The sequence below is a fragment of the Anneissia japonica genome, unplaced genomic scaffold, assembly GCF_011630105.1.
Source record: "Anneissia japonica isolate Jap-2015-1 unplaced genomic scaffold, ASM1163010v1 scaffold2471_len1564793_cov202, whole genome shotgun sequence".
Lineage (NCBI taxonomy): Eukaryota > Metazoa > Echinodermata > Crinoidea > Comatulida > Comatulidae > Anneissia > Anneissia japonica.
In genome coordinates, this window is record NW_022709610.1 from 809,142 (window position 1) to 827,363 (window position 18,222).

General features: G+C 31.8%; 1 protein-coding gene and 1 long non-coding RNA gene across 6 annotated transcripts in view; one reads left to right on the plus strand and one right to left on the minus strand.

Annotated features, from left to right (window-relative positions):
• Positions 1–700, minus strand: part of LOC117106768 — a 934-nt gene extending 234 nt beyond the window's left edge. The window contains exon 1 of the long non-coding RNA XR_004445138.1: positions 616–700. This is a non-coding gene — a long non-coding RNA (uncharacterized LOC117106768). The remainder of the gene's footprint in view (positions 1–615) is intronic.
• The window catches only part of LOC117106767 (rap guanine nucleotide exchange factor 4-like), a 73,589-nt gene that overhangs the window by 3,886 nt on the left and 51,481 nt on the right, over positions 1–18,222 (plus strand). For 3 of the 5 annotated variants that reach the window (XM_033248197.1, XM_033248198.1, XM_033248200.1), the window contains exons 2-4: positions 5,482–5,624; positions 6,695–6,783; positions 13,160–13,306. In XM_033248197.1, the coding sequence (XP_033104088.1) occupies positions 5,482–5,624; positions 6,695–6,783; positions 13,160–13,306 (379 nt within the window). The remainder of the gene's footprint in view (positions 1–5,481; positions 5,625–6,694; positions 6,784–13,159; positions 13,307–18,222) is intronic. The other 2 variants (XM_033248201.1, XM_033248202.1) reach the window with 2 other exon arrangements.

Genomic DNA, 18,222 nt, shown 5'->3' on the forward strand with positions numbered 1-18,222 from the left:
GGTTAAATGCATTGTTGCTTTAGTAATACATATATTTCTTTTTTTATCGAGTTAAAATAGGTTTCAAATTGCTTTTAAATTATTCCGCTTAATTTAGATTTTACCAAAGTATTAAGAATGAGGTTTATTTAAATGCTGCCTATTGAGGTGACGTGAGTAATGCTCTGCTAGACCATCTTCTGCTTAAATTAACACGATTGTTAACTGAGGCCTCGCTTCGTCCTAGGCAAGTGTCTGTGGTCTCATTAAAAGATTACGTTTCACCTGCAAAACGATGGGCCAATATGAAGTTAAGCAGCCAAGTGTAACCGCTTGTTTTGTTGCCAGTCACAAACAAACTGCTTCATTAATTCGTTCAGCAACAATCACTGCATTGTTATATGTATTTGATATTCTCGTAATTGCCTCAATTTTCTTTATCACTGTTATAACAATTTGATTTGATTTAGATAGGTCCAACACATTACCCCTTGATGGCAAGACCTGCAAATGGTCTAAAGAGATTAATGGTCAGTGTACCTTGTGCCAAAGTGGCGAAACCGAAGATATTCGTCATTTAAGAGACAGCTCACAGATATAATCAGAGAGGCAGAATTAGCTATTTTAAAACAAGACCTTGAACTTTGCAATGAGACTGCAACTTGGAACACTTTCTCAGAATCTGATATTGATGATAAAATTCATTTTGTTCTTTGGGGGAAAATAATCTCTTTAATGGTGATGTTCAATCTGCATTTGACAGATGTTGTAAAACATTTGCTAAAAAAGCTTGGGATAGAAGATCAAATTTAAAATTAGGTTAAATGCATTGTTGCTTTAGTAATACATATATTTCTTTTTTTTTTATGTTTTAAATTTAATTTCTTTTATATACTTTTATAACGCTTTGTATATATGTATAATATATATGTGTGTGGGTGTGTATGTGTGTGTATATGTGTATGTGTGTATATGTATGTGTATGTATATATGGGTGTACATGTGTATGTATGTTTGTATGTGTGTGTATGTGTGTATATATATGTATATGTGTACTGTATGTATATATGTGTATTTATATGTGTGTATGTATGTATATATGTGTATGTGTATGTATGTATATATGTGTATGTATGTGTGTATGTATGTATATATATATATATATGTATATATGTGTATGTATGTGAATGTGTGTGTATGTATATTTATATGAGTGTATATATGTATATATATATATATGTATGTATATATATGTATATATATATGCACACATATTTGGGTGGGGTACTGTATGCACGTAATGTGTATTATGTACATTATTTGTGTGGGGAGGGTGAGGGATGTTCATGATTTATTTTAGATCTACGTTGTATTTTCTTTAGTTAAGTTCTTTAATTTGTTTAGCTTTAAGTCGTTGTTTTACTCTTTGTTCATAAGTTCTTTCATTTGTTTAGCTTTAAGTTGTTGTTTTTACTATTTGTTCATTAGTTTAAGTTTGACTGCGCCACTTTCTTGTGTGCTGCCACTGATGTAAAAGTGTAATGTCAATAAATATTATATTATATTACTGTACCACCTCATTAGGCCTACACATTGCAGTTTGGAAAAAAATAAAGGATCTAAATATGCTTCTAGGGTCATGCGCAAGGCCAAGACTGCCACTCACTTTTTTCAACCATGAACACGAGTTATAATATATGATAACCAATGTAAATCTATGGAAAATAAGAAGAAATCCTTATAGATAAAGGTAAGCTAGGAACCTGATTCCAATCAATAAAGCTCTGAAAAACTGTCATTGCTAAATCTACCTGAAAAAATATTACCAAACCTCTAATGAAAATGTTATAATTATTTTCAACAAAGCAGTTTGTTATTGTATAATTTCATAATCCACAGCTCAGACCCATATGTTCACTTAAAAAAGGTTGACACAACTAGGTTTTGGGAATTTATCGAGTTGATTATTATGTCGCTAATTGTTTGGCAGCCATTAATGAGTGCTCAATGTGTGACCTGTCTTGTCAACAATTAGCCTCGTGATATTAAAGGCTTAAAAGAAAATATTAGGGGAAATAATGAGAATTAATGTTAGCTGGTGTGTTTGAAAGGAACTCTTTATGTTAAATAGAGATTGTTGATGATTTTTGCATTGAAATGATCTGACAGCTAGCTAAATGCATTATGATTGTTGAAAGAGCCACTCAGACGCTCATTTTAAGTAATGGTGTCTGCTACAGCAGTTAGCATTGCATTCAAATGCTGCAAGATGTTTTCATAAAAGTGACTCGGCCATTATCGCTTTTAGTATGGTAATGGAAGTGTTTTTTAGCATTTTCCTCTCTTTGTTTAATCATTGTCCAATATTTTTGACTTTGCAATTGGCATTTGAGTTTTCACTTTGTCTTTTCAAGTGAATTAACCTGATTGATCTTTGACTTTTATTTCAATTAATAATTTGATAGACTACTGTATTTTGAATCTTTGGTGTTTGATTTGTGAGTTTAAAGAAAATAATAATGAAAATAATAACAACACTAAAGTCGTAGTTATGATTATAGAAATAATTCCTTCAAATATTTAAAAGCATATTGAAATACTGATAACATTAAATTTGAGACCAAAATCTTACAGTATATAATAGTTGCCGTTATTTTATTATCATCATTATAATATTTATAATAATATAGACCTCAAGATCCAATATGATAAGATATAGATCCTGGAGAATACTATACGATAACAAGATCCAATATACTATAACTTTATTAAATTGTATGTTATACATCAAATATGTACTGTAATATAATTTTTTCTTGTCTATAGCAAGGATATAATACAATAATATACTAAAGACAACATAATAAGCATCTAAACGAAACTGGGGTTTTTAATTTCCATAGTTTTAGTAGATGTGTGTTGAATAATATATCATTATCAAGTTGTTATAAATTAACATTAATTATGAATAGATAATACACTTGGTGTCATCATGTTATTGTAAACCTGGATGAGTTTGTCCTGCAAATGACATGCATGATTGAACACTGTATTTGATTACTGATTGCTATCGTAATGCTATGAGGTGGTAATATTGGGTTAAGTAATTAATAAGACAGGTCTGAGTTAATTAATTAATCAAACCAATTTGTTAATTAATAATTAGTGCTTGGAGGGTTTTCATACTACATGATATTTGTATACTATTGTACATTATATTTAACAAAGATCATTGATTGATTTTGTGATTTTTTTGATACTGTATGGCCTTGTAGAGGAATAGCCTCAGGATTATACAAGCTGTCTTTTGTTATTAATAAAGCTTTCTAGTGTTATTAATATTAGTATCTTTATGTCTTACTTTTGTATACAGTAATATTATCAATTATTATTATTACTATGATTGAAATTACACATTATTGATGCTAATACAAAAGTGAGAATACTACATACACAACAGGATTTCTTTATTTTTTTAATTGCATTGAAGTATACTTCAAGATTCATTGTGTATTTGTGAATGTTAAATAATTATTTTAATAATATAGATAGATAGAAATCCTTCTTTATTCTGAATACTTAATCAATTTGACATTGTTATTCCTTAAGGTCCAGTTACGATATAATTACAATATTATCCTTAAAATTTCATTTTTAAAACGCATACACAAGTTAAATGTTTTTCTTTGAAGTATCAGCCTTATATAGTAGGCCTACCCTTAATGTGGGTAATATACTTGTAGCGGGAATCAACATGTTATCGATAATTTTAAAAAACCAGCATATTCCTATTTAGTAAGTTAGTAGAATTGAATAGTATGCTGCAATACCAACATGCAGATCATAGATTCATCAGTGAGTTGAACACCATTCAACTAAGACAACTAGTGGTTGAGTATAATGGTTGGTAATGATATCAACACTACCACTGTAGCAGTAAAACCAATGTTGCATTTATTGCATCAATGCTTCGATACTAATAATTATAATATCACTGAGACCATGGCATATTGTATCAATTATATTGGTTCTAAGGGTATTATGAGTATAATTAGTACTACCAGGTGAATGGTCAATTGCAGAGCACTTACATGCATTCGAGTCACTAGGTCTCTATTATATAGCCAACGTTGCATTATGCATCAGTGCTTTGATGTTTTGTCAATAATAATATCACTGATGCCTTACCATATTGTAGCAATGATATTGTTGGTAATGATTAGTTTTGAATTGCGAGTATAATTATCAGTAGTTGGTCAATGGTCAATTGCTGTGCCTCTATTAGAATACTAATTTCATTCCACTGTATATAATATGACAAACAACAAAATGAGAGATGAATTTTAATGATAAAATACTAGTAACACAGTAGTATTAAAATAACATACTCTAATAATATAGTAATGATGATGAGGGATTACAAAATATGATGGAGTGGTACTGCAGCGTGGTGGTTAAGATGCTTGACTTCCGATTCCAAGATAGTGGGTTAAAATTGTATACTAATGACAGAAAAACTCTAAAAAATCAGATATCAGAATTGCCTCATAATGACAAATGTAATTATTAAGTAAATTAATTTTTGTGGTACTAAATAATGAACAGTACAATGCATATTTTTTCAAATATTCTTAAACAAGTAAGAATAGAAATTTCAGGGGCGGATCCAGTAGAGGGGCGCTGGGGACACGCCCCTTTTTCCAACAAAAATCCCCCCTCCCCATTCAAAAAATTTGGGATCTGCCCCTGAATTTGCTGGATAGTGATTTAAATTTCAGAAAAGCAATATTTTGAAATAATTGAGCAGACAAAATTTAACAAATAACTTGGGGGGGGGGAGGTTTGGGAAAGAAAAAAAAAAATGCATTTTATGAATTTTTAATGGAACTTGTAGACTACTTCGCTATTTTATTTACTCTATAGAAATTTGAAATATTAATTGCAGTATACAATAATAACATTAATTAATAAATATTTTCAAAATTCAATTTAAACTTCTAAAATTGCGAAGGTTGAGTGTTCATACTGTGTATAGGTTTACATAGGTGCTGCAGTTCCCTTAATTCAAATTAGATTTGTCTATCTGAATTATTTAAGAGATGTGAACAAGGGGAGAGGGAGTTAACGTAAATTGAATGCCCTGATTTCAAATTGTATGTAATTGAAGGTAAAAATCTGCAGTACTGGTTGAAAAGAAAAGATAGAATTGAATCAAACTTATATTTAGGAACAGACAAGAAACTATTTGTTGTATAATTTAGTGTAATTTAATGGGACTTTACTGTAAATGAATATACTGTAAGTTTGGGAGTTTGCATGTCATTTGAACTTCACTTGGACTACAGCTACAGTATTACATTTCCTGATTGAATTCTGTTTCAACCATACAATACTAATTTAGCTACAGTAAATCTAGAACACAGCTAATGGGGTCATTGGAAAAATATTAAGCAATGTACAGTATACTAAATTTTTATCTTTTTTTTTTTTAATTCTCTATAGACCATATGATCGGAGTGGTGAGGATTTAGATATCATCTATTCACGATTAAAAGGTGTTAAAGCTTTTGAGAAGTTTCATCCATCGCTGATGAGGCAGATATGTTACTATGGTTACTATGAGGATCTTGAGGCAGGTGTTACGTGTAAGTGGTGGCAATTTTGCAGAACTAAACTAATCAATATATTTACATCTTCAATAATAAATTTGTTTTTTGTTTATGTAATATACCATGATAAATTGCAATTCAAAGACCTAGCCTTGTCATCCATGTGAGAATTAGTGCTATTTAAAGAATAAAAAGGCTTCCAATGGCTACTGGTTTAGATTTATACTAGAACCTTGATGGTCTACTAGCATTCACTATGCCTCCAGTCCCAGTGGAGGTTGTGTTTTTTCATTTTTGGTCATTCTTTCTCTGGGTGCTTGCCTGAAGATTTGTGGGAATATTAACAATCAATGGAAAAATAAAAAAAATAATTATTAATTAATAATTAAAGATTTGGTGTGAAGCTGCCTAGTGGCTATGATGCTTGCTGTTCTTGTCCTCCTCTCTACCGTTATTATCTCAAATTATTACGTATACTGTAAAGTAAACAATAAACATACGAGGATGTGGATTGAATATTCAATCAGATTTTCACAAGTGTTACTTAAGTGATTTAGTGTCTTTACTTTGCTGTTAACAAGGGATAAATTTGCATGAATATTAAGTGCACAAATCCTATATTGCCTTGGAGCAGGCGGCCTAACATATGATGGTCATAGTAGTAATGGCAGTTGAATGATGTATCCCCTCATGGCAATAAACCCTCTCTCAATTTATGAAGTTCGAAGATGAGTTAAGTGATGGCAATCGAATGCAATACCCTCCTCATCAATAACCATCGCTCGATTTATTTAATTTCTCATTCCATTTGTGTGAACTGACTTGCATGGTGAATTATAGTCAATCTATATAATGTGACCTACTAAAGGTGAGAAAAGAAAATAATTTTAATGGGGTACAATGCATTCTAGATGGAAGTCTTCCAGATATAATATTAGTCCCTTTGGTATTATCTTTTTTAATATTATTTTATGTGATGTATAGTATATTTTAATTATTATGCTCTGCTATTAAACACTTACAGTAATTCATTAAAATACCAAGCAAAGTTATTTTAAATACTAATAATTATAATAATCATATAACTCTTCACGCTGCAAATCAAGTATATCGGCAAGGAAACATCGGTACGAACTGGTATGCTGTTTTATCAGGTGCGTTAGAGGTGTATTTTTCTGAAACAGGAAATCAGAAGGTACTGTAATTGGTATTATGAATATTCATCAGTTTATTAAACATTTTTTGCATTTACCTTGTATTTTGTTGATGTCTTAAAATATTTCATTGCTTATTTGCAACTGTACTTTGAGCTTTCTCTCTGAATTTATACAGTAGAATAATACAATTTAATGATCAAATTATTTACTAAACTTCAAGAGACAATACAAGATACAGTATGGCGGTACTTTTATATGCAATATTATATGTCACAAATTGAAGTGAAAGAAAGAAATTAATTTTTTTTTTCTTCAGCGATATAGAAAAAACAAATTTATATGTTGACTTTTCATGTGTAAATTATCAGCTAATTAAGAGAATAACACTTAAGGTATCTATTAATTGACAAAGAAAAGTGTGTCTTACTGTCATTTTCTATTAAAAGTTAATTTAATAGTCTGAGTAAGAAATTCAAAATATTAAATTTCATATTTGATATTAATTAAAATATGCAGACAGTAGTCTAAGGATTTGTGTGAATTTTAAATTAATGTATGTATCTGCAAGCTTCTGTGTCATTATATTTACTTGTATTGTCTATTACATGCTGATAGCACAGTACATTACTTGTAAAACAACGCATTTGACCATTGTTCAAGTGGTGTATTTGTTGCCATAGCTATTGTACATGTACTTGCTATACTTGTGTATGAATTAAAGAATGCAAACCTCTTCACATTCTAATCATTACCTTTAGGATTGTTTTTTCTCACATTTATCAATACTGTGATCAGTGATATTTATATGCTCTAATACTTTTGTCTGACAATATTTCTTTTTCAGAATATATAGTGATACATCATAAATTTAGTAGAACATTAAGTCTATTGTTTAGAGTATGGTATCTTACCTGTTGGTTTACTATAATAACCAGCTTTTATTTCAAGTTTATTGAACAATTACTGAAGTCAGAATGACACATGGCTTGTTAATAGATAACCACCTAAACAACATGCATGATAGCGCTGCTGGACGCTTAGAATGGACACATGAAACCTTTGAGTATTCGAACAAGCAAGATAAGTGACACTGAAATGGCTGTAAATCATCAAGCCATAATGTACAATATGAAACCATACAATGATAATAAATTTCAATATCTACAGTACAATAATTTTTAAAGAAAAATTAGTTTATCATGATGATCATTGTCATCATTATTACTGTACATCATTATCATCACCATCTTCATCATTATCAATGTCATCATAATCACAATAATTTTTAAAGAAAAATTAATTTGATGATCATTGTTATCATTATTACTGTACATCATTATCATCACCATCTTCATCATTATCAAGTCATCATAATCACAATAATTTTTGAAGAAAAATTAATTTAATGATCATTATCATCATCATTATTACATCATTATCATCATCATCTTTGTCATTATCAATATCATCATCATCCTCATCAACATCATCATTATGATCATCAATGTTTGATAACAGTTGTTGATACTTGATACAATAATATTTTAAACATTGCAAATTACAATAACTAGTGATGAGGATTTTTCTCAATTTTATATTATTATATATTAATTATGTAAAAAGTGAGAAAAAATTCAAATGTGTCTTATTAGGGGCTGGAAAATACATAAGATTTGTTTATGTTCATAATCATATGGTGGTGTATAGACTCTGATACAGGTTTAGGTATCATTAAGTGACTGGTATTTTGCAGTCTATCACGTTAATTATGATATTGGCAGCATATCATTTTCAGCCATTCATTTGCTCTGTGCTAAGTTCATTCCAGGTTTATTCACTTCTGAGGATTAAAAATTTACAGCTTTCTAAATTTTAATAGTCTTCAGTATGGTATCAGATGACACTATACACAAATCATTTTAATCTAGATTGGGATGAGTGATGAGACGTCATTCTTGTTCTACTCAGCAAACCAAAACATGATTAATTCTACAAGATCATACCACTAGATTTTTTTCTTACAAAAGTAGATGATATCTCAAATTAGAACACTAGTAAGGTACTGTTGTGGTTGGTTGGTTTAATCTGGGATGATACAGTAACCTATAGTCCAGTTTAGTGGTGTCCTGTTAGTGGCATAGTACTTTACATCGGAAGATAAAATTCCTTCTCTTTTCTGAAGATTTATGTATAATTACTCATTTAAATCATCATATCATAGTAATATATGATAATTTAACATGTCTGTATTTATGTAGTGCTTTACAGTGTACATCATGGCTATTCTATTGATGCTCAAAGATGATGTAAATAAGAACTGAACAGATATAATAACATATGTGATGATACAAATCCATCATCGCCCACCACTTTAACTATAACTGCCATATAATATGGGTCGTTACAACCGATCACTTAGAATTAGTATACTCAAATCACTGCAAAATAGAGCAGGTAAAATAATAACACAGACATGATTTGACTTATAATAATAACAGATTCACGTAGACTTATTTCAGTCTTTTTACAAAGACTGGTCTTCGAAGAGGCCATGTCCTTAAAAACAAAATATTTAAAAGCAAAAGAAAGTGCAGGTACTTTAAATGTAAAATTTAAACAAAAAGTTGGCTACAACATACTGGAAAGTTTTGACGCAGTTTTTTGGAAACTCTTTAGATCTTCAGCATTTTTTGCTTCATTTCTTTTTGCTCCTTGATAAGTAAAACCTTTCTTTTTGTAGTCTTGTTTTTAGTTTAAAGATTTCCAAGCTTTTGCTCCTTTATAAGTAAGACTTTTATTATTGTAGTCTTGTTTTTGGTTTACAGAGTTGAAGGTTGTTTTTCGATCAGGTAACAGTAATATATTGAATAAATTGAAAGAGAAGCAATGAATAAGATAATGAATAGCAGGGGCGTACCGTGGGGGGGTCGATGGGTGCGGTCGACCCCCCCTTTTAAAGAAAGTGCCCTTTTTTAAATATGATTTTTTTTTTTAAATCTAGCATAAATATACTGCACCTAACATGAAGGTAGTTAATATCAAAATAAATTATCCTTCGCCTAAAAAATGTTTGGTGGCCCTTCCTTTTAATATTTTGATTTTTTGTCTTTTTTTTAAACAATCCATATAAAGTTATACATTTTTAATCAACTTGATATCTCGAAGCCCGCGCGCCAGTGGAGTTGTGTTATGTGGTTACGCATCATTGCACTCTGCCATTATTGTTATCTGTAGCTGCGTGTTTTCCGTGCAGCAAAATAATCTATTCGCGCGCAACGCAAAACCGAAGGCAATGTAATTATTTGATGAGAGCAAATTTTTCTCGTGAGGTAGTTGAATACTGTAGATTATTTTTTCCATGCTAAATGCCAAATAAAGAGAGAAGAAGAAAAATAAAAGAAAAGGAACTCAGAGAAGACGCAAAACGATGCAGGACGCATCGGAAAATAAATGATAACAATTTGATCTTTAAATAAAGAGCTATTTATTTTTTTATGTAAATATTAGGTAAGTTAAATTACCTTTAGTATTGAAAGCGTAGTTTAAGTATTAGTTATTGAGAAAAACGATGAAGAAAAACTAAGTTAAAGAAATATATTAAAATATAAAATTGAAAGGAAAACGATGAAGAAAAACTAAGTTAAAGAATTACGGTATATTAAAATATAAAATTGAAAGGAAAACGTTAAGAAATAAATGCATACAAAATGTTACTTTAAGTAATTATATGTTCCCTATATCATTGTTTATTTTTCAATACAGTATTATATACATTTATAACTTTATTTTAAAAAAAAATTAAAAGTGGGACGATCCCACGAAAAAGAAAAAAAAAAAAAAAACCTTTTTTTTTTTAATTCTTTAATCTGAAATGCTCACATGCCCATATTCAGGAGTTCCGCAATCCAATAGGCTGGTGGTATATTGAGTGAATATAGTCTGGTGTTGCCCAAAAACTACGTTTACAATTAGGCCTATTTTGTCAGACTTGGTATTGAACTTAATGTACTAGAACGTAAAAACGTAAATTTTTCCCCTTTTGCGGCCCCCTAGCCCCAGCCTAGTTGCTCGCTTCACTCACAAATAACGCACCCCGCGAATTCTGAAAGCTTCGCTAAATTGCTCTGAGTTCAGCTTGCCCCCTGCGCTTTCGTTTCGACCCCCCCTTAGATTTTTCACCGTACGCCCCTGAATAATTTAACACCATCGAGAGATAGATAATCAGTTCTTTATTCAAACCACTGTAAGTACAATAGCAGCCCAAAGTGCTGAATTGGAGTACAAATTTACAGCAAAGGTACACAATCAAGAAAAAACAGAAGGAAACATCAGAAGTACAATAAAAAAACAAAATTCAAGTACAAAGTCTAATATAATCAAAATATAAAAAGAGAACATCCAAAATACGATTCCATGAGAACAGTCAGTAAAGGACATATTGGCAATAATCTTCAAAAATGCCATTGAGTATGAAAGAGAAGGAAGAACGTTTCAGAAGTGAAAAACATGACAACTACATCCAAGTATAATTAATGATCATGCAGTTCAGTCTGATGAAAATTAATTATTCTTTATTATTAATAATAGAAAACTTGTATATATGTCTCCCTTTTTTAAAAACGTGATTACCTAAAAGTTATAAATTATACATAGGGATACAAAACTCCCCGGGCTGTTGCATATGCTTTATTATTTTTTAAAATTTTGTTTTATTTTTTAAACCATTTTTTTTTATTAACCAACGGTAGGTTAGATTGCTTTGATGTTTAGCTGTTAAATCTGCTGTAAGTTAATATTCAAGATCAGTCAGTTGCTGCTCTACCTTCCTCATTTTATCAGTTACAAATATTTCTACAAATTTCAAAATTGCCTACCATGACTTACAATTTAAACAAGCCAATAAGCTGAACAGTATACACAAGCTTATCTTGTGAGTGTACCTTAGTGAGCAGTGCAACGATTACAGCTAGCATACTTCTGAAATATTACAAAAGGTTATTATTAACATCCTTTGTTGCTGTGCAAAGATCTATTTTGTATATTACATTTCCTAACTGTTTAGTGATATAGTATATTAGACTGTGACAGAGAACTAAAATATTGACAAGAACGGTATTCATAATGATAGCTACCGTCTTTTACAAATTACTACAATATTAAAGGGCATCATTTATGTGCAGTGCCATTTGAAATCAATTCTACCTTGTCATTCTTTTTTGTTGTTTTGTTAATGTTCATTATTGATAATATTTAGTATTTCTTTGCATAAATTATCATAAGTATCATTGATTCCTTATGTATTTGTATAAATGTTTTTTTGTGTTATATTTTGTACCATTTCTATATTCCAAATGTAATTGTTTTAAATATTTTTCATACAGTGTATATCATATTGATTTGCATGCATATTGTTATATTTAAATATTTTGAATTACATTTAAATTTAGATTATATTTAGATGTATATGATAAATATTTGAGTTATTAGTATCATTATTGTTATTATTATTAATAACAATAATAATATTACTTTGATATTTTCTGTTGATTTCTCCATTTTTGGCTGAGTTGTTATACTAGCCAGTTCTGGTAGGATTAGTTCAGTGACATCTGCCCTCTGCCTGGTTTATATACAATTTGAAAAAAAAAGCACTTTTTGACGTCAACTGACAGATGTTTTGTGCTCATGTATTAGCAACATGGACCATCATTCAACATAAAGTAACTGTATTATATTATAAATAGCTGAATTATTACATATCCAGATACTACACTACAATACGATGGATTAGTACCTACAGCATTATACTGAAAAACATGAAACTCAAATCAATACTCAACTTCCATTCAAAACAACCACTTAAGGTTATACAAACCCTGGTGGACAGGTGCTAATGTTATGGTGTTAACTGAGGAAGAACAAGAGATCAAAATATTAAAAAAAAAAAAAATAGCAGCACTAAAATATGTGAGTATCCACAATATGAGATCTTCAGTTTTACATAAATTGGCCATCACAGGTAATATGTCAAAACTCAAACATACATTGTACATACACAAATAGGAGGTGGTATTCAGAGAAACATCATGATGTGAGCAGAAATTAAAGTGCTATGAATAAGAAAATACAATTGACACAGAGGTAAAGATACCATCAGGAAAGTTGACCTTACAGCACGCTTTTGATGCTTAGTTCACTCCATTAGAAAGGTCCATGGAATATGGGCATTGGCAAGTGAAAATATATGAAATATATGAAAAAGAAATTACATCTTTGTGTGTAACACAGAAGGTGCCACACTGGTTCCCATTGTTATTATAGTACCTTGCAATATGCAAGTTAGCTTGGGCCTTTAGATATGTTGTTCATGTTTATTAATTGATTTTATAATGTTTAATGTATTTGTTTTGATAGGAGTCAATGTCCATATGCAACCTTGGTGTTGGAACTGCGTTTGGTGAATCCGTTCTTGATGACTCACCACGTAATGCAACTGTCGTCACATGCGAGTACAGTGAGCTTCTCCGAATTGAACAGAAGGATTTCAAAATCTTATGGGAAGTAAGTCAGTTTTAACTGTAATAAACTTGCAGGAAAACCAAAATATTTGGCTAGAATTTATAGTGCACATAGTCAGATAGCAATCATGAAGACGTGATTCTGGTGCCTGATAAATGTTGTAATGGTAGTGATCACCATGGGATATTGATGATGGTAGTGATCAAATGAGATTAATGTTGGTAGGGGCCTAATGATCACCAGATGATATCAATGATATAATGATATGAATTATGGTATTGTGATCACCAGATGGTATAATGATGGTACTGATCACCAGATCAATGATGGTAGTGATCACGAGATCAATGTTGGTAGTGATTACCAGATCAATGGTGGTAGTAATTACCAGATCAATGATGATAATGATCATCAAATGAGATTATTGTTGATAATGATCACCAGATGATATCAATGATGATATACTGTACAGTAATGATATGAATTATGATATTGTGATACCAGATGGTATAATTATGGTATAGTGATCCACAGATGGTATAATGATGGTAGTGATCACCAAATGGTATAATGATAGTATTGATCTCCAGATCAATGATGGTAGTTTCTAGGTAGTGATCACCAGATCAGTGATGGTAGTGATAACCAGCTGTATGTCACTGAATATTATTATAGTGCAGTGATTGTCCCTTTCAAGGGTAAGCACCAAATGCTTTAAAATATCCATTTAATTGCTGTATGGTACTATATTAACCATTTTACCGGCAATTATTCTCAAAGGGCCGATTCGGACGAGTAAAATTTAACTGGGTACCACCAGCTGAGCGGTCGCATGCGGCAATTAAATAATGCCCCTGGGTATAGAAAATTCGAAAAACATCTGGCCCAAAAACCCACCTTTTTTACTGGATATTTCAATTACACCTTGCCTCAAGGCGTAATTAATCATAGGTCAGCTGGGTTAATCATAATTCGGCGTCAATTTGTAAGGATAATCGCAAGGAAATGAGTAAATTGTCTAAAAAGTAAGCAGAAATAGCGTAAATTCGTGTATGAAGTATTGAAATTGCCGCGAAAACATTGCTAATTTGACACGGGGTCGTCACTCAGGTCACAAACTATTCAGAATTCTGACCTTGCAGAAGCTTGTAAAATACGTAACTTCCGTCAAATTAATGGGTAAATGGATTGTTATTTTACTCGTCCGAACGACCGTCACATTTAGCCCCAAGGTTATTAGTAGATTACCCATGTAATTGAGTTTACGTCCGAATCCAACCAAACTTCCTGCCTTCTAAATATATGCAGGTAAAATATCACCTACAGTAGACCTAGCTAATCATTAATCTATATTTTTGTGTAAAAATAATATGTAGCAAAGTATATCACATATCAGAAATTCAGATGTCTAGGCAATTACATGATAAATATTTCACTTGTTGTTATCCCAAGAGCTTCGTATGCACTATCATTCTATAGAGTAGTAAAGGCTTGGTGGATTCTGAATGTACTGAAAATGCTTTATAAGTTGCCTCAAATTCTAACATATAATTTGAGTTTTTCATTTCTTCTACTTCAACATAAACTTTAAATATAAATGTTATTTTTGTAAGTCATCCTGTGTCATAAAATTATGAGCTTCTGTATGGCATTAAAAGATTCAATTTGAGATGCAATAGGTAATTGGTTTATTAATTTATTACATTTGACACATGATGGATATGGGCATGATCCTTAAAGCTATAAGCTAAGCATGAATCTAAAGGATGCCAAAGTGACTTGAGTCTACTCAGTCTGTACATCAGGCATACTAAAAATCTACCCAGAAACAAGTCGGGCACTCACCCATATTAAAGAATAAACTATTTGGGAATATTGTCTGTAGATGTATACTGATTAATACTTTACCAGGGATGGCACTGCACTGTGGCTGTCTCAGCTATTAACAGGCCCAGCTTTTGACTCAGTAAGGAGCTTTCGATTTGTGCGATGACACGACGCTAGAACGGAATTACTCATGCGTGATCGTCCTACCTACCTACCTGTACAGTATACCTTCCTATACATTATACTCATTTAATTTATTACTAACAGTGTACCCAATATCAAAATCACTATAATTAATAGCATTGTTCCTATAATGTATTAATAGATTGTTAAACATGGTATTTGCAAGCTCATTCCAAAATATAATTGCATTTGCAACAGCTGCAAGTACATTATAATGTTTTAAAGTGACAGTCACACTTATTATTCTCTTCTCCTTTAATTTGCATCAACCATTTTTGGCATCATCTATTGCACAATGAGCTTTTATAAATATGATTTGCATATCAGTGGACCTTCCCATAATGCTCACCTGAATATTCTTATGCTAAGGTCCCACAAACTGACGGCGTAAACATAATAATAGGTAAATGTGTACGTAATTAAATATAATAATACCTAAATGTGTACGTGATTGTGGAACATATGTGGCATTTGAATGTTTTGATTGGTGAGTTGTGAAGTTTGGTCATCATCATCATCATCATTATCATCATTCATTGTCATCATTATCAACACAGCTTTAGTTTCTGTCTAGTCTCCTAATAGATCTTTCTGATCAACAGTTTGGCATGAATTTTAAATTAATCTACTAATTCTGAAGTTATAAATGTATGTAAATTTTACATATTATATTGCATATCAACCATCTTTAATATACTGTACCCCATATCTGTGCTTATACTTAAATGTGTCGGAGATAGTCGTAGACAACCTCCATTTAAGTTATTTTATATTACAGGAGTACTGTATGTGTTAAAGTTAAGTGTTGTGTAGTAGAAGTGGTTTTACAAACGTTGAATAATTCAAGACTTAAAGAGCTTTCCTATTGCACTTGTCTCATTAGTTGCCTTGCTTAAGAAACTTGGCAAATGGCAGCCAAGATGACGGATCATTAGAAGGGTCATCCAGCAGGATTCACTGGCGACATTTTGCTGTCTGTCAACACCGAAATAGATTCATCAAATGAGGGCGTTGTTGTTAGTAACTGTGCATTTTAGATGAAAGTGAAAAGAGGATTATTTTATAGATTTAATTTGATTTGGTCCAGATCTTACATGAAAAGATGGCTGCTATAGGAGCCCTGTACAGCGAATGTTCTGTTCTCTGCATTTCGAAATACATTTTCTCTGATAATTATTTTCATACACTTAATTTTTTATCTACAGTTCAATTAACTTACTTTATTAATATAGTGAAGTAATTTTTGCATCCAAATTCTTGCATTTGGTCCAAAATAAAATGAGGATATATTTTGACCCACTGTTTTTAATCACAATTTGCAATTTCAGCTATCCTTTTAAATGCAAGAATTTATTACTGTAATGTGTTTATTTTAAAAATAGTCGATGCTGATTTTTAGCAAGTGTCTTTATTCATACATCCCAACATTGTGATACTAAAATACAGGAGAATTTGGCGTGAAGTGCCACCAAGGGCCAGGCCTTGGCATTTGGGGGGTTCGGGAGGGATATCCCCATTACATGGGGGTCCAGCATGTACAGTATACAAGGCCAGCGTTTGTAGCACTCATATCCACCTCGCACCACTCACAGAGAGGCTATGCTGTAGCAAAAAAAATATTGAAAGATAACCTAAATATTGAGGTTTTCATAGTATTTTATTGCAAAAAAAGCAAATACGGTACAATTAATATATTAGTATGCCTATGTAATTTTCTTTGTAAACCGAGAGAGCATTTGAAAAAATGTGAGAAAAAAAATTGGCTGGGAGCCAGCTGACCAAAACGGGAGTCTCCCGGCCAAAGCGGATGTTGGCATGTATGCTTTATTTTTTACATAAATAGCATTTTACTTTATTATGCAGTAAAGTAAAGATGGTGATGTTTGATGATGGCAGTGATAACTGCAATGTTTGATGATGGTATTGATGATGGCAGTGATGACTGCGACGTTTGATGATGGTATTGATGATGGCAGTGATGACTGCGACGTTTGATGATGGTATTGATGATGGCAGTGATGACTGCGATGTTTGATGATAGTATTGATGATGGCAGTGATGACTGTGACGTTTGATGATGGTATTGATGATGGCAGTGATGACTGATGTTTGATGATGGTATTGGTGATAGCAGTTATGACTGCGATGTTTGATGATGGTATTGATGATGGCAGTGATGACTGTGATGTTTGATGATGGTATTGATGATGGCAGTGATGACTGTGATGTTTGATGATGGTATTGATGATGGCAGTGATGACTGTGACGTTTGATGATGGTATTGATGATGGCAGTTTTGACTGTGATGTTTGATGATGGTATTGATGATGGCAGTGTTAACTGCAATGTTTGATGATGGTATTGATGATGGCAGTGATGACTGCGACGTTTGATAATGGTATTGATGATGGCAGTGATGACTGCGACGTTTGATGATGGTATTGATGACGGCAGTTATGACTGTGATGTCTGATGATGGTATTGGTGATGGCAATGATGACTGTGATGTTTGATGATGGTATTGATGATGGCAGTGATGACTGTGATGTTTGATGATGGTATTAATGATGGCAGTTATGACTGTGATGTTTGATGATGGTATTGATGATGGCAGTGATGACTGTGATGTTTGATGATGGTATTGGTGATAGCAGTTATGACTGCGATGTTTGTTGATAGTTATGATGATGGCAGTGATGTGTGCTGATAATATTGGTGATGTCAGTAATGACTGCGATGTTTGATGATGGCAGTTATGGCTATGATGTTTAATGATGGTATTAATGATGGCAGTTGTGACTATGATGGTCGATGAATGTTTGATTGTGGCAGTGATATGTGCTCATAATATTGATGATGGAAGTAATGACTACTATGTTTGATTATGGTATTGATGATGGCAGTAATGACTGCGATGTTTGATGATGGTATTGATGATGGTAGTAATG